This window comes from Phyllopteryx taeniolatus, chromosome 23, assembly GCF_024500385.1.
Source record: "Phyllopteryx taeniolatus isolate TA_2022b chromosome 23, UOR_Ptae_1.2, whole genome shotgun sequence".
Classification (NCBI taxonomy): Eukaryota; Metazoa; Chordata; class Actinopteri; order Syngnathiformes; family Syngnathidae; genus Phyllopteryx; species Phyllopteryx taeniolatus.
Genome location: NC_084524.1, coordinates 8,154,136 through 8,173,307, shown reverse-complemented (window position 1 = coordinate 8,173,307; position 19,172 = coordinate 8,154,136). Strand labels below are relative to the sequence as shown.

Sequence of the window (19,172 nt, the reverse complement as noted above, 5' to 3'; positions counted from 1 at the left end):
CTCCACTTAAACGGGTAAATGTTTTACATTTCTGTCCTTTGTTTTTGGGTTAATGACAAATATTTCATCGTTTCCAATATATTTTTAGGTTCCAGAAAAATGGGTTTGAACAAGTCTCATATATTGAATAACTTCTCTGTTTTATGTCATTTTTTTAACAAAAAGAAATGTCAGGTGGCACAAGCAGATATTTATCAAAATATATTCTAATCTTTATTTGAAGATCAATTCTTTGACAAATATCCCTTAGGCTGTCTACACCAAGTCACACATTATTATTTAATTGTTTTTTTTCTTTCAATAATTTCAGGTTTGCATCCTATATGTCAGGTTTTATGTATTTGTAACGTTCAATTTTACATTTAACGACGGAAGAATACTTCCACAAATTCATATATGTAGCATCATACATACACATCCAAGCCCAATTCCAATGAAGTTGGGACGTTGAGTTAAACATAAATAAAGACAGAATGCAATGATTTGCAAATCATGTTCAACCTGTATTTCATTGAATACACTACAAAGACAAGATAGTTCATGTTCAAACTGATCAACTTGATTGTTTTGAGCAAAAAATCATTAACTTGGAATTTGATGGCTGCAACACGTTGCCAAAAACCTGGGACAGGCTCATCATGTTCCCCACCGTGTTACATCACATTTTCTTTGAACAACGTTTGGGAACTGAGGACACGAATTGTTGAAGCTTTGGAGGTGGAATTCTTTCCCATTCTTGCTCGATGTACAGCTTCAGCTGTTCTACAGTCCGGGGTCTCCGTTGTCGTATTTTACCCTTCATAATTTTCAATGGGAGACAGGTCTGGACTGCAGGCAGGCCAGTCGAGTACCCGCACTCTTTGACCACGAAGCCACGCTGTTGTAACACGTGCAGAATGTGGTTTGGCATTGTCCTGCTGAAATAAGCAGGGGCGTCCGTGAAAAAGACGTTGCTTGGATGGCAGCATATGTTTCTCCAAAACCTGAATGTACCTTTCGGTATTAATGGTGCCTTCACAGTTGTGTAAGTTACCCATGCCATTGGCACTAACACAGCCCCATACCATCACAGAGGCTGGCTTTTGAACTTTGCGTCCATAACAGTCCGGATGGTTCCTTTCCTCTTTGGCCCAGAGGACACGACGTCCACAATTTCCAAAAACAATCTGGAATGTGGACTCGTCGGACCACAGAACACTTTTCCACTTTGCATCGGTCCATCTTAGATGAGCTCGGGCCCAGAGAAGCCGGCGGCGATAAATGGTTTTTGCTTTGCATAGTAGAGTTTCAAGTTGCACTTACGGATGTAGCGCCGATCTGTATTTACTGACATGTTCAAAGAAAAGGTGATGTAACACAGTGGTAAGCACGACCCTGTCCCAGCTTTTTTGGAACGTGTTGCAGCCATCAACTTCGAACTTAATGATTATTTGCTCAAAACAATCAAGTTGAAAACCGGGAACAGGGGTGAACCTTCCAAGGAATGACCGGCTTCCAAAAATGACCCCAAGAGCATAGCGACGACTCATCCAGGAGGTCCACAAAAGAACCCAGGACAACATCTAAAGAACTGCAGGCCTCCCTTGCCTCAGTTAAAGTCAGTGTTCATGACTCAACAATAAAAAAAGAGACTCGGCAAAAATGGCATCCATGGTAGAGTTCCAAGCCAAAAACCACTGCTGTGCAAAAAGAATAGAAATGCTTGTCTTACTTTTGAAAGAAAAAACAAAGAAAAGTGACTGATTCTTGAGATTTTTGACAGACTATTCTATGGAACGATGAGAAGAAAGTTGAACTCTCTTGAAGGTGTATGTCTCGTTACATCTGGCGTAGAAAAAGAACATCATACTAACAGTCAAAACTGGTGGCGGTACTGTGATGGTGCCTGGGGGTGCTTTGCTCCTTGAGGGCCTGAACGACTTGCTGTGATTGATGGAACCATGAATTAGAACTCTTTACCAGAAAATCCTCAAGGAGAATATTACTTAAGGCGAAGTGCACGTGAGTTTTGCTGGACGTCGACAATCCAAAATCAACTTCTGAATGGCTTAAAATGACAAGATGGTTTTGGAGCGGCCTAATCGGAGTCTGGACTTGAATCCGATTGAAATGCTGTGGCATGACATTCAAGAGGCGGAACGCACATTTAAATACAGTCTATAAGTATACGGTGGGTACGCCCACTCGAGTGGCGGCCGTAACAACTCGATAACACCCCAAGTTGCTGAGACAGAAGCTAAGGCACCGTTGCAACGTGGCTAGTTCTCTATAGACCTTCCTGAAATTGAAAATCCTCCACCACCCTTCAAATGTGGCGTTTGGAACTACTTTGGTTTTAGTCTTATGTTTTTTCCCAGATGGGAAGCACGTCATACACAAAAGTACACCGGTATGTCGCAAGTGTCACACAATGCTAAACTACTCTACATATGTGGTGTTTGACAACAATTTTGACCTCCATCTGTCATTTTTCATGGAGCTGTGGTGGATGAAAGAGTGAAGCTTGAAGTCACCGTTGCTAGCAAGGTTGGTTGCGGCCACTTTCATTCACAGGAATGGGAGCAACAATCCAACGCTTGGTGAATTGTGCTTCATCATAATTTACACACATTGAATGGGCTCTCGCGCCACACCGACATGCCATCTTGATCACTTCAGAAGCAATCTCAGTAAATACAGACTGGCGCTGCATCTGTACGTGCAACTTGAAACTCTACTACGCAAAGCAAAAGCCATTTCTCAACAACACCCAGAAACGCCGCCGGCTTCTCTGACGCAAAGTGGAGACGTGTTCTGTGGTCCGGCGAGTCCGCATTTCAAATTGTTTTTATAAATTGTGGACGTCGGGCCCTGTTATGGACGCCAAGTTCAAAAGCCGGCATCTGTGACGGTATGGGGCTGTGTTAGTGCCAGTGGCATGGGTAACTAACACGGGCCTTCATCCTGCGGTGGATAGATAATGGCTGATGATGAAGCTATATATATATTTTTCTTTAGGTTTTGGTTTTGTTTGTTTTTTTTAAGCGAGCCATTCCGCCATTAACTAGACCATAAATACACGAGCCACGTGAGTGCCCAGTTCTTCAAGATGTGGGGATGTGAAGACATGGACGAGACCTGGAAAATATGCGTAGGCGGTAATCCTTTGCAGATGCCTTGGCGCGGCTCTCGGGGCAGGGTGTGGTCCTAAGTGACGTTATTTAGGGGAATTTTAGAAATAACCCATTTTCTTGGCACGACCTTTGCAGCTGCGTTGGCAAAGCTCGAGGGGCACGGTCACTCCGATGACTCAGACAGGTTGCAATTGTATCCGTTTATCTCAGGTGCTCAGTCAGGTACAAAAATGGGAATTCCGGGCCTTTTTCTTTCCCCGCTACCGAACTCGATTCCGCCATGCAGATTTGAGAAAGTCCCTACGACACAAGCAGGGAAGGCAGCGTTCCTCCTCACAGCTGCCTTGTCTCAATTAGCTCCCGGTCAGCTCCACCTGGCATCTCCCCCGTCTCGTTTGTCCCGGAGCCGTCAACTAGAACATTCCGTCGCCTTCCTCTTCTGCAAGATCCTGTCAACAACTTGTCCAAGCACACAACACTGCAAGCATGTTGCACGAGCTAAAATGTTTTCAAGGTTACTGTGGGGCCGCTCGTGTAAGCAATCTCATACTGAATACTAAATCTCTGAATACTATAAGAATTGATAACATAAGAATTCCATTGCCGGGTTTATACGACAATTCATAAGACATGTCTGCTATTCTACGACAAGCATAACAAATCGCACTGTGGGCTGGGAATCATATTATCAATAATATCACGATACGGAAACAATCTATCGCTGGCGTCGGTGCGAAACATCCCATTTTCCAAATCACTCCCTATGTGTCTGTTATTTTTCCATATTGACCATTTTTACAATGCAATGTTGATGGGTCAAAAGTAGTGGTTTTGGACATATCAGGATTCCTAGCCTTTACAGAGGAACCTAATTTGACCTTCTCTAAAATTCAGGATGTTCTCAGAGAGAAGTGGCCAATGCGATTAGGCTAGTTGCTAGGAAAAGTTGGATCTTCGTAATTCCGCCGATAAAATGTCGTCAATAGAGTTGGTACTAAGCAGCAGTTGTGTGTGAATAAAACAAAAAAAATGCTGAAACTGAAAAACACTTTTCCCAACTTGTTTTCATTTGCGTCAAGTCTTAATTGTTGCACCTGTGTCATTGTTGTTACCGTGCTGCGCGACCACGTAACCCTTCCCCCGGGGGAAGGACTTGTCCAGAGCGTGTGTCCAACTGCCCGTGTGCGACACAGTCAGCATGATGTCCAAGACCTGATTGATTGCCAGGATCTTCGAGTGGAAGTTCTTGCCGTTCGGCATCTTCTGCATGTGTTCGTCTATCGGGAGCCGCGCCACGCGGACGCCCAGTTCTTTGGCCCTGGAGAGGCTCAGCGTCTGCACCGAGGTTATTACAGTTAACAAAAACAAATACAGTAAGAAAGAAGAAGCAAACATCCGCAAAACTGCTTCAATAAGGAAGCCAAACGTGTGGTAACTCCGCGTAATAAGAGACGGGTCAAGTCCTCGTACAGGGGAATTTTGAAGCAAAAGAAAAAACAAAGACACCAACTACCCATCAGCATGTGTTTCTCCAAGGTAAACCCCCAGCTACACCAAACATTCTGGTACCCACATACACGAAGATTCCTAGGGGGGAGCAAATCCTACTTCGTGGTTTTTCACCTTTCGTCGTGGGGGGTTCTGGTCCCCGTTAAGCGCGAAAAACGAGGGATCACTGTATAATGAAAGATTTCACAGTTGGGTGCTCCTTCGTGAGCTCCAGGATTCTTTAGGATATATCAGACACCATGTCATTAATAAAACACAGTACTTTGGTGTTTTTCTCATCCTTGACAGCTCCATCACCAACTATTAACGTTTGGGGTGCCATTTTTTTCTTGTATGATTTAGTTTCATACCTCTCAGTGGTGGTGGAGGATGAGCATTCTTGGCCAGGGTCTTGTCAAAGTGGCTCAAATCTATTTGTCATTCTTTTCTTGCCCTTCGCCGTCAAGCTGAAGGAGGAGTCCTATCGGGCCTTTTTGGCCTGTGGGACTCTTGAGGCAGCTGATGGGTACCGGCTGGCCAAGCGGAATGCAGCTTTGGTGGTCGCTGAAGCAACCAAGCCATGCCCGAGCATGGGAGGAGTTCGGTGAGACCATGGAGAAAGACTTCCGGACGGCTTTGAGGAAATTCTGGTCCACCATCCGGCGTCTCAGGAGGGGGAAGCAGTGCACCACCAACACTGTGTATAGTGGGGATGGGGCTCTGCTGACCTCGACTCGGGACGTTGTGAGCCGGTGGGGAGCATACGTCGAAGACCTCCTCAATTCCACAGACACGCCTTCCCACGAGGAAGCAGAGTCTGGGTTCTCTGAGGCGGGCGCTCCGATCTCTGGGGTTGAGGTCACCGAGGTGGTTAAAAAGCTCCTCGGTGGCAAGGCCCCGGGGGTGATGAGAGTCGCCCGGAGTTCCTAAAAGCTCTGGATGTTGTGGGGCTGGCTGTCCTGGTTGACACGCCTCTGCAACATCGCGTGGACATCGGGGACAGTGCCTCTGGATTGGCAGACTGGGGTGGTGGTCCCCCTTTTGAAGAAACGTGTGTTCCAACTCCAAGGGGATCACACTCCTCAGCCTCCCTGGTAAGGTCCGTCCGGGAGTCGAATCTCAGATTCAGGAGGAGCAGTGTGGTTTTCGTCCTGGCCGTGGAACAGTTGACCAGCTCTACGCCCTCGGCGGGGTCCTCGAGGTTGCGTGGGAGTTCGCCCAACCGCTCTTTTTCCCTTTGCGATCCACGGCCCATCAATGTTTCATCGACTTGGGCGGCATCAATAGACGTCTGCGGGCCGCCCGAGTCAAGCCAAAGTCGGGGAAAGTCTATCGTGTGTTCATTTTGACCTCCTTGTCTGAAAGGGATTTAAAAAAAAATTCCAAAAAGTCACGTCTCGAGAATTGGCCCTGCATAGGTGGCGCCACCAAATTCCATGGGCAATATCAAAACATATATGCTTTCAAAATGTCCAAATGTCCAAATGGGGAGTTGGTGTCTTTGATTCAAGTTATTTCTGTGACCACTGAGTGTTTTTCTTTCATTAACAGAGGCGCGCCAACAATTTTGCCCACGTGTGTCGGTCGCCATGGTGGGAAAAGTTTGGAAATCATTTAGCATTTTTTATTTTTTATTTTTTTTATCTCGCAAAAACCTGGCATTTGAACACGGGTGTAAAGAATTTTGATGTCCCTGCCAAGAATACTGTAAAAAAAAAAAAAAATTGGAAAAATAATTATTCTGCAGAGTAGCGGCGGCGAGAACGATGAACCGCGATAAAGCGGAGGAACACTTGTACAACAACAAAACTAATCCAAACTCAAACGTACTAAACTAACTAATTAAAGCTATCGGCATTTGAAAACCGTATAATGCAAATTCCCAAACGTTCGTAACCTCGGCCTGGATCGCGAGTGAACGAGCGAGCTTGGCGTCAATTGAGCTCGGGGTCACCTGACGTTTCAGTACCTTTTGGACGCTTTCGTCCACGAGCCCTCCGAGGACGTACACGTCGTCGCGGTCCACACGCTCCAAAGCTGAAAGGACACATGGAAGTCTTGAGCGCGGTGGTCTCGAGCGACATCGGCTGACTTTATGACTGAACAACCTTCTTCAGCGTCGGGCGAGAGGTAGACGACCCTTTCTGGAGGGAAAAGGTCCAGACAGCTTCGCTCTGTTCTTTCCATCTGCGAGAAGCACATTTCAACCTATATTCGGTCAAATACACTCCAAGGACAAGATATTCCATGTTTGTTTTCCTTCCAAATAGTCACTCCTTCTGAATTTGATGCCTGCAACGCATTTCAAACAAGCTGGTACAGAGGCATGTTTACCGCTGTTACCTTTTAAAAACACTCGACAAGCCTTTGGGAACAGACGACATGAAATTGTTGAAGCTTGGCAGGTGCAATTCTTTCCAATTCTTGATGATTTTGATGTACAACGTGTTCAAATGAAGCGCTTAACTTCAGAATAATTATTTGAAAAAAAAAATAAAATACTGAATGTTTTGATCATATGGGTAGAAGCAAAATCATGCTTTGTAAAAATGCATTATACATAGGGAGAAGGCTTTTCCAGAATTTTGAGGTCAACTTTGGGGGGGGGGGGTATAATACATCGGTGCGCATTATGCACGAGAAATCACGGTAGCTTTCCAATAATTATTTGGATTCATTCATAACAAGCAGCACATTGTTGTGATGTCTACGAATTTGTCCTCGTAGTCTGACGGTAGACTAGCGATGCGCGAGCTCATCATAACGAGCCATTTACTAGCAATTCAAAAGATGGCTAACATTTACGTTGATTGAAAACAAGACTGGCATTAGTATGAGTAATCGATAATTACGCTCCCTTACATTTATGTACTTCCTTGTCTGTTTCGCAGTCTTGCTTCGTCCCATACCCCTAGCTTTCGAGAGAGCTCCCGGACCACACTTGGTTTCCAGGCCTATACGCTCCGTCATCTTAGCCGTTTGCCTAGGAAACGGGATGCGCCTTCGTTCCCGCGCACGTGCCAAATCAAGGGCTAAGACGGCAACCGCTAACGAAGACTTACCGCGTAATCGAGGAAGCCGGCGTTCATGCGCACGCACTCTGCAAGGAGGCGACTGTCCTCCCGGAAGCTTGTCAGAAACAAATGGAAGGGTTTGCTTGCCCTTTTGTTGGCTCCGTACAGACGCCGCAACTGAGCTGCCAGCCGGCTCGTTTCCTGCGGCGTATCACGTGCAACGGTGTCAAATAGAAAGTGTCGAACGGGATGGTATGCGTGCGGCGAGTTGAGAGAAGGGGTTCTCAAACCCGGGGTCATGGGACCCCTGAGGGTCAATAATAAAAAAAAAACTATTATGCTGTATGCTTTCCAAAAATATAGATGCGTGCCTACATATGGGGCTCTGATATGATTGTGACATATCACATATACAAGCCCAATTCCAATGAAGTTGGGGCGTTGTGTTAAACATAAAGAAAAACAAATAGTTCATGTTCAAACTGTTCCAAAAAAGCTGGGACAGGCGGGGTCGTGTTTCCCCACCGTGTTCCGTCACCTTTTCTTTCAACAACATTCAATCAACGTTTGGGAACTGAGGACACTAACTGTTGAAGCTTTGGGGGTGGAATTCTTTCCCATTCTTGCTCGATGTACAGCTTCGGCTGTTCAACAGTCCGGGGTCTCCGTTGTCGTATTTTACGCTTCATAATCTGCCACACATTTTCAACGGGAGACAGGTCTGGACTGCAGGCAGGCCAGTCCAGTACCCGCACTCTTTGACTACGAAGCCACGTTGTTGTAACACGTGCAGAATGTGGTTAGGCGTTGTTTTGCTGAAATAAGCAGGGGCGTCCGTGAAAAAGACGTCGCTTGGATGGCAGCACGTTTCTCCAAAATCTGTATGTACCTTTCAGCATTTTTTCGGATGTAGCACCGAACTGTATTTACTGACATTGGTTTTCTGAAGTGTTCCTGATATCCTTGACACATTGATGTCGGTTTTCGATGCAGTGCCGCCTGAGGGATCGAAGGTCACTGGCATTCAATGTCGGTTTTTGGCCTCGCCGCTTCCATGCAGCGATTTGTCCGGATTCTCTGAACCTTTTGATGATCTTATGGACCGTAGATGATGAAATCCCTGAATTCCTTGCAATTGTACGTTGAGGAACATTGTCCTTAAACTGTTGGACTATTTTCTCACGCACTTGTTCACAAAGAGGTGAACCTCGCCCCGTCTTTGCTTGTGAACGACTGAGCCGTTCAGGGAAGCAATCACGGCCCCCACCTGTTCCCAAATGAGCCTGTTCACCTGTGGGATGTTCCAAACCGCTTTTTGATGAACATTCCTCAACTTTCTCCGTCTTGTTTGCCACCCAGCTGTCCCGGCTTTTTTGGAACCTGTTGCAGCCATCAAATTCAAGTTCCCGATTATTTGCTCGTATTTATGTTTAACACAACGTCCCAACTTCATTGGAATTGGGCTTGTAGATGACATGATTCTGCACATGAATCAAGTTGTATTTTTACAGCAAAAGGCAAATTACTAGAAGAAAGTCCTGTGACTTCATTCTCGTAAGACAACCTTTTAATTCCTATGGCGTTAAGGGGCACACGAGATCTTTATGTTTGGTTGGCCTTAGGCTTCTGAGGTGGTCCTTGTCAAAATGTTTCCCTTTTTTAGGGCTCCCCGGACCCAAAAGGTTTGAGAACCGAAAGTTAAGGGAGTTGCGTGCGTGCACCTTGTCAGACATGCGGTGGCTCATGCCGAGGTCAACGCACACTTTGAGGCCGCTGGAGCGAGCCTCAGCCAAGCGCTCTTTGGTGAGCGCCTTCATGAGCCGCTTGCTGAGATGAGGTTGTTCCACCCCTTCTTCTCAAACACAAATACCGTAGTTGTTAAGCGATCAAACGTGCATTTTCTTCCTGCGGTCTTTACCTGAGTGCCGATTGAGCTTCCCCCTTAGTTTCTCCTCCTTTCTTTTGCTCTTTCTGGCGGCGAGTTTCCTCTCCCAGTGCCGCTGCTTCCGCAACACGTTCTTCTGATGCAACACAGCACACAAGCGTCCATCGTCAAAATGTAGCGTCGGGCATTGTTTGAATTTGAGCGATTCCGGTTCCAAACGATTCTCGATTCCGATTGTTATTTTAGGGGGCGGGGTCAAAAAAGTATTTTTTTTTTTGACCCCGCCCTAAATGGAACATTTGACTCGAGGTTCTTCATAACCAGTATCAATACAAAAAAAACTAAAACAATGAACTAACCCAATTGACTTAATGGTCATGAATTAATGTTTCAGCTCAAAGTGAAATATAGCATTGTTAAAACACAGTAAAATACATCTCTTCTTTGTGGTGGGAGGACTGTAGGCATCCAAACTGGGAACCGACATGTTTACATTTGAACGGTTCCAGGAGACCGGTTCCAATCGGTTCTCGATGCCCAACCCTCCCGAGCAGGGACCACCGCAAGGTATTGGCCCCCTTCTCAAATTCTTGGATTTTTGCAAGTATGAAAGTATTTATAAACAGCATTTTTAGTTCACTGGGCTTATATTTGTCTAATATTTACATTGGTTTGATGATCTTAAACAAAGTGGGTAAAGTCTGCAAAAATATAAGAATTGGAGAACTATGTCACAGCACTGTATTGTCATGCTAAGAATTCTTCTTCTTCATTATTCATGAACTACTGTGCAGCCTCCTGAATGTCTCGATTGGGCTGCATTGAGTGTGAAGCAGCGACGAATTCTGGATTCGTAAAACTGACTGAAAGGGATGCGTGCTCTCCCTCTGGGGCGCCCCGCAGCACATCCACATCCACATCCAGATCCTCCTCCTCCTCCTCCTCCAGCACGTCGATGTGAAGCAGCTCCATGTCCAAAACTCCATTTGTTGTCTGGTCACTCGACTTTGAAACAATTTCAGTCATATTCGCGAACTAGACTGATAATAAACCACTCATAAACAATGTTTGCATCAATATTAGTAGTACATTGAGCTTGACAGCTGAAAAAAAAATAATGAAAGGTGAAGGAAAACAAGCCAAATAATAAAGCCAGAAATGGAAACGTTGCTTCCTTCAACAATGTGATTGTCGCAGGTATATGACGCAACAACGTGTTGTCACGGTTGTCATCCGGCACGTTCGGGAAATTCAATCTGACGCTCACCGCGCTCTGACAAGGTGTTCGGAGAGGGAGAGGGAGAGCGCGCTCCATTTTGTATGAATTTACGAACGATACAATTGGCAGAGGTACGTGAGTGCTTCCACCATATTGAATGTGTCAGGTCCGTGACTTCAATCCCGTCCTGCCTCTCGCTCCGGCCGCTCTGTACGCTAAGGGCACTCCCAGAGTGAATAACCGAACAGAGCGCCACACTCTTGAGTTTCCGAACGTTCCGGAGTGCTTGGAGTGAATTTTCGAACGTACCCCACATAACGCTGTCTTCCCGAAGGAAGACGTCATTAGAAGGCGACAATGTTCGTACGTTCAACGCTTGGCCGGAGAAATTAAAAGGAGCCGGTCAGTTCCCTCCGAAAGAGTTGCATCAGTTCCGAAGTTGTTGTCTCACTTTCGAAGCACATCGGACGCGGCACTTGGAGGACGCTCTTCCGACGTGGCGGGAGCACGTGGCCTTTTGTTTTGCTGACTGTTCGAACAACATGGCGGAGTAAGAATCAATTCAAAGGCAAGCCTGAACATTTAATGGCTCGCATTGACTATGACAAATGCACGTTGTATTTACCAACAGTGTCGTCGTTACTAGTTGTAATTGCATTTTGAATCGTCGAAAGTTCCTTTCAAGATAGCTGTAACTCCTTTGAAACGGCAGATGGCCGTTTTATACAGCGGGTACGGAAAGTATTCAGACCCCCTGAAAATGTTCACTCTTTGTTATATTGCAGCCATTTGCTCACATCATTTTCATTCCCCCCCCCTCATTAATGTACACACAGAACCCCGTATTAACAAACGGAATGATTCCCTTTTTTTTGCAGATTTATTCCAAAGTAAAACTGAAATATCACACAGCCATAAGTATTCAGAGCCTTTGCTCAACCTTTGAGCAAATACAGAATGGGAATGGCGCAACAGGGTTTTCACACCTGGATTTGGGGATCCTCTCCGGTTCTGTCAGGTTGGATGGTGAACGTTGGTGGGCAGCCATTTTCAGGTCTTTCCAGAGATGCTCAATTAGGTTGAAGTCAGGGCTCTGGCTGGGCCATTCAAGAGCAGTGACGGAGTTGTTCTCAAACCACCCCTTTGTAACTTTGGGTCGTTTTCTTGTTCGAAGCTCAACCCTGGGCCCAGTCTGAGGTCCCGAGCACTCCGGAGAAGGTTTTCGTCCAGGATGTCCCTTGTACTTGGCCGCATTCATCTTTCCTTCGATTGCAACCGGTCGTCCCGTCCCTGCGGCTGAAAAACACCTCCACGGCATGATGTTGCCACCGCCGTGCTTCACTGTCGGGACTGTATTGGACCGGTGATGAGCAGGGCCTGCTTTTCTCCACACATGCCGCTTAGAATAAAGGCCAAGAAGTTCTATCTTGGTCTCATCAGACCAGAGAATATCTTATTTCTCACCATCTTGGGAGTCCTTCAGGTGTATTTTAGCAAACTCCATGCAGGCTTTCTTGTGTCTTGCACCGAGGAGAGCCCCAGATACCACATCTCCTCCTCCTCCTCCTCCGCCTCCAGGTGAAGCTGACCATGGAAACAACCACGAACACGAGCGGAGACGTCGGGCCGGGTCGTGGGGCGAAGGCCTCCGTGCCCGTCAGCCCACCGGTGCGCCTGCTGCAGGGGGAGGATGCAACCGGACCGCAGATGTCCCTCAGCCGTGTCCCGCACACGCTCATGTACCTGTCACTAAAGATGGAGGCCATGTCACCACACAAAGAGGTCCATCTGGAGGTCTGTCTGTAGGAGCCGTATCTCGCGCAAGCACCATTGTAGAAAGACGCCCGTCTGCGCTCTGGTGTGTGCAGGAGGAGATCTTGTACCAGTACCCGGCGTCAGACGCCTCCGCCGGGCTCAAAGGCGTGAGAGGAATCTACTTGACGCTGTGCGACATGCTGGAAAACGTCACCGGAGGCCACGTTGTCAGGTACGGAATGCACTGGCACCTTTTGCCAGCCACACTTTTCTTGGTTAAAGAGTTGAGCGACTAGCACGGGCAACCCGTTTCTCAGGGAGAAGGTTCAGCCAACAACTCAACTTTTGACCGCTCCTGTAGTTCAACGCTCCTGCTGAACAAGCATCTGGTGCATGTGGGCTACTGGAAGGAAGGTGACGCCCTGCTGGTCGTTGGGCTTCCCGCCGAGAGGTACACGTGGCCGCTGCGAGAGGGTTCCTGGTCATCTCTGAAGACGCTTTGCTGTCAAATTTCCTCCCAGGGTGCCTTTGCTGTGCCTGCGGTCACTGGTGGGTGACGCCGTGCGGACATTAAGAGTCATGTACGGATCCTTGGACAGGTCGGTCGCACGCTCAAAGCGACGAGCAATCGCCGCGTCTCTCGTTTCAGCCGTGAGTTTTATCGGTGTGCCCCCGCGCAGGGCTTTCTGCGGGACAGAGCGAGCGCCGGAGCTGGACCGGTTCTTCGGCTTGTTCTTCCGGCAGCTCATCCGGCCACCCCGCCTCGGAGACGGGTCCTCGGCGCCGCCCCCTGACATCTCCGGGAGCGTCCTCCTCAACAGGCTGCCGGCTGTGCGGTGGCTCCCGCTGCCTGCGAAAGTCAAAGTAAGTCACCGGAAGCACGCGTGATCCATGCACAGGAGCAAGTGAAACCTTTGGAATGGCGTTGTGCGCCACACCAGTAAGGTTCCTTGATTTGACTCTGTGACCAAGCTTGTAACCCAATTTTCTGTTCCAGTGGTACTTTCTGTTACGGGTTTCATTTGAATAGAAATAGAATAGAATAGAAAAAATAGTTCATTCTATTACAGCGTTCCTGTTACCATGGCAACCAATGCTGGCATTTTCAAATGTTAGATATTTTTAAGTAGATTATGGGTTTGTATATTCCATCCATCCATCCATCCATCCATTTTCTACCGCTTATCCGAGGTCGGTTCGCGGGGGCAGTAGCTTTAGCAGGGACGCCCAGACTTGCCGCTCCCCAGCCGCTTCATCCAGCTCTTCCGGGGGGGATCCCGAAGCGTTCCCAGGCCAGCCGAAGGACGTAGTCTCTCCAGCGTGCCCGGAACACCTCACCGGGGATGCGTCCGGGAGGCATCCGAATCAGATGCCCCAGCCACCTCATCTGGCTCCTCTCGATGCGGAGGAGCAGCGGCTCTACTCTGAGATCCTCCCGGATGACCGAGCTTCTCACTCTATCTCTAAGGGAGAGCCCGCACACAAAAAGGACTGATTTTCCCGACACAAAAAGCTCAATTTCTCCAGAACCCATCTTCGGATTTTCTAAATTCTTGCTGCGTCCGTACTCTGGTACAAGAGGCCGTTGTATTTTGACAGATTCACATTTTGAAGGAATCTTGTTACGTTGCTTCTAACAGACGTGCCGATGTGGCAGCGTTCCATCAAGCAGTTTCCAAAACCAATTTCAAATGTGGACTCGTCAGACCACAGAACACTTTTCCACTTTGCATCGGTCCATCTTAGATGAGCTCGGGCCCAGAGAAGTCGGCGGCGTTTCTGGGTGTTGTTGAGAACTGGCTTTTGCTTTGCATAGTAGAGTTTGAAGTTGCACTTCCGGATGTAGCGCCGAACTGTATTTACTGACATTGGTTTTCTGAAGTGTTCCTGAGCCCACGCGGTGATATCCTTTCCACATTGATGTCGTTTTTTGATGCAGTGCCGCCTGAGGGATCGAAGGTCACGAGCATTCAATACAAAAGACAGTTTGTGTTTAACACGAGGTCCCGACTTCATTGGAATTGGAGTGGCATGCTTTTACGGATGTTTCAGTGTCGGTGTCGAGAGACTTTATGCGTGGAAAAGGGAGAATTTTGGTATGGTGTTCTAAACGATACCTTGTGTGGTGTCTTCACAGACGGACCTGGACTCTGTCCTCAATGACTTTGAGGCCTCTGATTTTGGAGAAATGGTGAGCGGGGCTGCATTTCTAGGTTGTTCCGCACGGATCTCCACTTGACATATTTGACCTTTCAGTCGGAGGACTTCTTCGGCGTGAGGCGTCTCTACGGAATCCTCGGCTCTTGTCTCTTCTACAAGGTGAGCGGACGCGTCCGTGGTTAAGTTCCTTCCTTCAAAGTCGTACCGAGTCAGGATGCGCGGGCTTGTCACCATCAGTCCTACCTGATCGCCAACCATCTTCCCAAAGAGGAGCTGCTGGACATTTGTCTGTACGTGCGGCATTACTGCCTGCTGCCCACGGCGCCCCCCCGGCGGGTTGGCCCGCTGGTCATCTGGCGGGAGGTCTTTCCCCCGGGACCTCTTCGAGGACGTCGCTTCCTCCTCATTGTGGGCCGGGTAAGTACAAAAGTCAAAAGGAATGTTTCCTCTCCATTATACAATGCCTGTTTTGGCGAATTATTCCCTTTAAGTCTTTAAGTCCACGAACACAATATTCATCAGAGAAATGTGAGTTAAGCTACTTCCGTGGACAAAGCGATGGCAAAGTAACGTTCCCCCAGGAGTTGCAACGTCACGTTACGCATCTTATTCCTAAGTCCACCGGCAAACTAACGCTTCTTCTCGAGTCCTCGCAGTCCACTTATACGTTCGTCTTGGTACTGCGCGACCCAAGAGGACACGCAGCCAGGTCGGGTCAGCCGGAAGCTGACACGACAGTCGAGAGTCGTACAAAGCAAGGCACCGTGACTTAAAAGTTCCAAACGTCAGTCGGCAAGCAGCCGGTGCGGGGTTGGGGTGGCGTGGAGCAGTGGCGCACGGTCTGCACGTCTTTTTCGTGCCAAACCACATTGCCTGCCTGCAGTCCAGACCCGTCTCCCATTGAAAATGCGTGGCGCATTCTGAAGCGTGAAATACGACAACGGAGACCCCGGACTGTTGAACGGCCGAAGCAAGAATGGGAAAGAATTCCACCTCCAACGCTTCAACAATTGTTGTCCTCAGTTCCCAAACGTTGATTGGATGTCGTTCAAAGAAACGGTGATGTAACACCGTGGTCAACATGACCCCGTCTGTCCCAGCTTTTTGGGAACCTGTTGCAGCCAGAAAATTATTTGCTCAAAACAATAAAAGGTTTATCCGTTTGAACATTAAATATCTTCTTTGTCTTTGTAGTGTATTCCATGAAATATTGGCCGAACATGATTTGCAAATCGAAAATATTCTGCTTTTATTTGTTGAACACACCGTCCCAACTTCATGGGAAATGGGATATATATATATATATTTTTTTTATACACAGTGCCGTAAAGCATCAATGCTCAGGGTCACGTGGTCCGTTTGAAAATAGGGTTTGACAAATGTCATTTTATAGAATTGGATTAAGTCAAGTCAAGGGTCACATGTGCAAATGTCCCATTTTTTTTCCTGCGCCGAATCGAGAACCGTATCTCTCCCATACTGAATCGAATCGTATCGAATCGTTCCGCCCATTTGCGCTGTCAATAAGGATTTCCTTTACTATGAATGCCTAAAATTTTAGTTCGTCAATAACTTGGTGAAAATGGGACTTTTCAGCATGGGAGACATTTCCAATGTGTGTGTCCTGTCCTGTCCTGTCCTGTCCTGTCCTGTCAGCGGTGCTGGATGCAGTGTGTGCTGCTGGAGGTTGGAGGGTGCGTGTCACATTGTTCTGCATCTCCAGGACCTGACTGCGTTTACGTGGATCAGGTAGCGCGCCGGCGGCAACTTGTGGGTTTGCAGATGAGGCAGAACCCTAACCACACCTCGCCTTCAGGTCAATGCCACATTGTTACGATTGGAAATCGCGGAGGAGGCCATCGAGGAACGTCTGAGCGCCCCCGCCGCTCCACACCTGTTTTGTGCTGACTTGTTCCTGCAAGCTGGCATTGCCCAGGCCCGCCTCGACGGCCTGGCGCTAGGCAACAGCTTGTTTGGCGAGAAGGCCCGAGACTGCGGGGTTGAGGGACACGTGGACATCGGGTCAGGTTCTTCAGCAAGGATCCCAGGTGGACGTCAGGACTCGCTTGATGCGAGTGGAGGCATCTTCAAGGTAGTGACGGCATCGAAGTGGATCGGGAGTCGAGTTGAAACATTTTCAAACTTGGGAACGTTCCGTGGGAATTAACGGGAATGAATGGTAATCAATAAAAGTCTCCAATTTAGAATACAGTAAAACCCCCATGACATACAGGGGATCGGGACCAAGCTTTGTGCAAATATCGAAACCCCCGAATAAGAAGCCAGGGGGCGTAATCAAGCGTTTTCAGCAATTAAACAGCGTACGGGGGTGCTGCATTCAACGGCTACAGGAGAATTCCGTTTCCGTGTTGTGTGAGGAGTTTTTATGGCAAGTGGAATTCTATTTTCACTTCTACTGGCAGCGGAGACTACTCGTGCTATTAGCGGCTGCGTTTGACTGTGCACGAGGAGCATTCAAGGACCGTCAACAAAACAGGATATCTCAAACACCATAAATGAATTCAACCGAAGAAAAAACACCAGCAAGATTCCACAAGATGGCGCCAAAGTAATACAGTAAGCCCTCGTTTATCGCGGGCTCGCGTTCCAGGAAACTCCTGCGATAAATGAAATCAGCGATTGTAGAGAATAGTATCGTTTTTTAATCGGAAAGAAATCCCAGCCGCGAATATGCGGGGGTTTCACTGCACTTCGGAAATTCCCCAGCCGAACTTTCCACGGAAATGTCTACCCCTTTGCACCCTTCCTTGAAAGAGGTTGGGTTTTGCCTGTTGTACTTTTTCCCATCAGGTCCAGCGGAGGAAGCACTCGAACCCGTTGATGAAGACTCTGAGTGGGAGAGACACGGGCGAAATGTACGCCGCCGCCGCGTTCCCGTGTCGGCACATTTTCACCGCCAAAGCCGAACTGAACCGAACTGTCCCGTCTGCTTCTGTGTGCGCCAGATGGAGCGCCGGCGCCGAGAACGCCGTGTTCCACTACGTGCTCATGGAAACGGTCCAGGGAATCTTTATCGCGCCCACGCAAACCGAGGAGGCTCAGCTCGGCGGATCCATTCATCCGTTGCTCATCCGCAACTTTTACCGCTGCTGCCTGTCCATCCGGGCGGTATTGAAAGAGAACTCGCCGCTGCGAGTAGGTACAGCTCAAATAAGGCTTCTCCTCACACGGGTCGCCGTCGTGCCGGATCCTACGCCGGCTATCTTCGGGCGAGAGGCGGGGTACGCCCTGAACCGGTCGCCAGCCATCTATCGACTCCAATGACTCTTGGTAGTGGGCGACATGACAATGTGGGACGGCACCGAAAGGCGCGCTACTCTAAATTTGGACTTAACCGCGTACCGTAAAGACCCGTCGTTACAATCGCTCGAAAATCTGGACGGGGTCCGTTTGGGCCGCGGACGGTGAAACGCAATATAGCTGGGGGGGGGAACATTTTGTTCGTATCGTCTCTCATTGAATGTTTCCCGCTTTAGGGCCAGCGAGCGCCAGACGGGCCTCAGGGTTCGGGCCCAGTCAAAGAGCACGGAGTCCTGTTCCAGTGCGTCCTCGAAAACTGGGCAGACCAGCGGAAACCTGCTCCCACCCTGACGTACTGGGTCATAGGGTAAACCCTCTCCAGGTTTGGAGGGCGAAGAAGTCCGCAGCGGAGCTCACTTTTGGATCTTCTGCTTTGTTCTTTCCCTCCTCCAGGCGATTGTTGCTGGAGCCCGTCCCTCAAGAGTTCTACGTGTGTTTCCACAACTCGGTGCCAGAGTTTCCTGTGGAGATGGCCTTCAGACTGTCCTTTGGTTTGGCCACTTGATTCAGTGACTCACCGGAAAGTCAAATCTCCTCACCTTTGCTGAACTCCACCGCTTCAAGGCGACCTCAGAAGCCGCCTCCTTTGGAACACAGGAAAAGAGAGCGCTCCTTCAAATGAATCCCACTCCACTTTTTCAACCGTCTCTAAGCGTGAAACTACTATTTCTCAAAGAGGGACGATGAAAAGCGCTGCGTCCGTTCATGTGTTCTTAGCATATTTATTTGAACCGGGTCGTCTTCCTTGAATAGGAAAGTTTTTTTTTTTTTGCAAACTTGAGATAAAAGTGTTGTATTGTGGCAGTGACCAAGACTCCCCAAAAATTTGAAACGAGCAAACATTGCCTTAAGAATGTTAACGCATCATGGAAAACGCCATGGACGGGCTAACACTTGGCATGGATAGTTGTGTTTTTCACGCATTACCTTTTTTTTTTTTTTTATATATAAACTATAAGCAATACGTAGATGGTACGGTACTGAGAATATATACAAATGGAATGAATGACAAGAACTCGTGTTCGTTAAAAATCTTGAGGCGGTAAAAGAAAATGTCCATCTTGAAAATGTCAAAACACACAAATAAGCGGAAATGGTAGTAAAGTCGAAAATGCTAAAGAAAAGCAAAAAGATCCACTATTACATAGAGTATCAGCGTGGCTAATTTACGTCACTACTCCCGCAGTCAGTTTCTTCGCCCGTCCCGTGATCTGCTC

General features: G+C 48.0%; 2 protein-coding genes across 12 annotated transcripts; one reads left to right on the top strand and one right to left on the bottom strand.

Moving 5' to 3' along the window:
- Nucleotides 1-259: 259 nt before the first annotated feature.
- On the bottom strand, nucleotides 260-10,718 carry trmt10b (tRNA methyltransferase 10B). The gene is made up of 8 exons (XM_061763652.1): nucleotides 10,365-10,718; nucleotides 9,534-9,636; nucleotides 9,337-9,467; nucleotides 7,664-7,816; nucleotides 6,710-6,788; nucleotides 6,571-6,638; nucleotides 4,226-4,448; nucleotides 260-917 (listed from the first exon to the last, which is right to left on the bottom strand). Exons 1-8 carry the CDS (start codon nucleotides 10,524-10,526, stop codon nucleotides 808-810), a joined length of 1,029 nt encoding a protein of 342 aa, XP_061619636.1. The 5' UTR covers nucleotides 10,527-10,718; the 3' UTR covers nucleotides 260-807.
- On the top strand, nucleotides 10,710-18,795 carry intu (inturned planar cell polarity protein). Of its 11 annotated transcripts, XM_061763506.1 has the most exons (15): nucleotides 10,710-10,850; nucleotides 12,298-12,513; nucleotides 12,588-12,706; nucleotides 12,836-12,925; nucleotides 12,996-13,073; nucleotides 13,155-13,338; nucleotides 14,612-14,665; nucleotides 14,731-14,793; nucleotides 14,872-15,051; nucleotides 16,291-16,383; nucleotides 16,451-16,726; nucleotides 17,446-17,510; nucleotides 17,601-17,790; nucleotides 18,132-18,262; nucleotides 18,349-18,795. In XM_061763506.1, the coding sequence occupies exons 1-15, from the start codon at nucleotides 10,821-10,823 to the stop codon at nucleotides 18,458-18,460; spliced, it is 1,881 nt and encodes a 626-aa protein (XP_061619490.1). In that variant the 5' UTR covers nucleotides 10,710-10,820; the 3' UTR covers nucleotides 18,461-18,795. The 11 variants fall into 11 exon arrangements, with proteins under 11 accessions (XP_061619490.1, XP_061619489.1, XP_061619485.1 ...); XM_061763505.1 differs by having other exon boundaries at nucleotides 17,601-17,794; nucleotides 18,132-18,795; XM_061763501.1 differs by having other exon boundaries at nucleotides 16,231-16,383; nucleotides 17,601-17,794; nucleotides 18,132-18,795.
- Nucleotides 18,796-19,172: the final 377 nt, after the last annotated feature.

Coding starts and splice junctions, on each gene's coding strand:
- trmt10b (XM_061763652.1), bottom strand. CDS start 10,526: ATGACTGAAATTGTTTCAAAGTCGAGTGACCAGACAACAAATGGAGTT. Junction 9,637..10,364: donor GAGAGCACGCATCCCTTTCA/GTCAGTTTTACG, acceptor GTGTTGCATCAG/AAGAACGTGTTGCGGAAGCA. Junction 6,639..6,709: donor CTCGCCCGACGCTGAAGAAG/GTTGTTCAGTCA, acceptor GTGTCCTTTCAG/CTTTGGAGCGTGTGGACCGC.
- intu (XM_061763499.1), top strand. CDS start 10,821: ATGAATTTACGAACGATACAATTGGCAGAG. Junction 14,666..14,730: donor CCTCTGATTTTGGAGAAATG/GTGAGCGGGGCT, acceptor TTGACCTTTCAG/TCGGAGGACTTCTTCGGCGT. Junction 14,794..14,871: donor GCTCTTGTCTCTTCTACAAG/GTGAGCGGACGC, acceptor TGTCACCATCAG/TCCTACCTGATCGCCAACCA.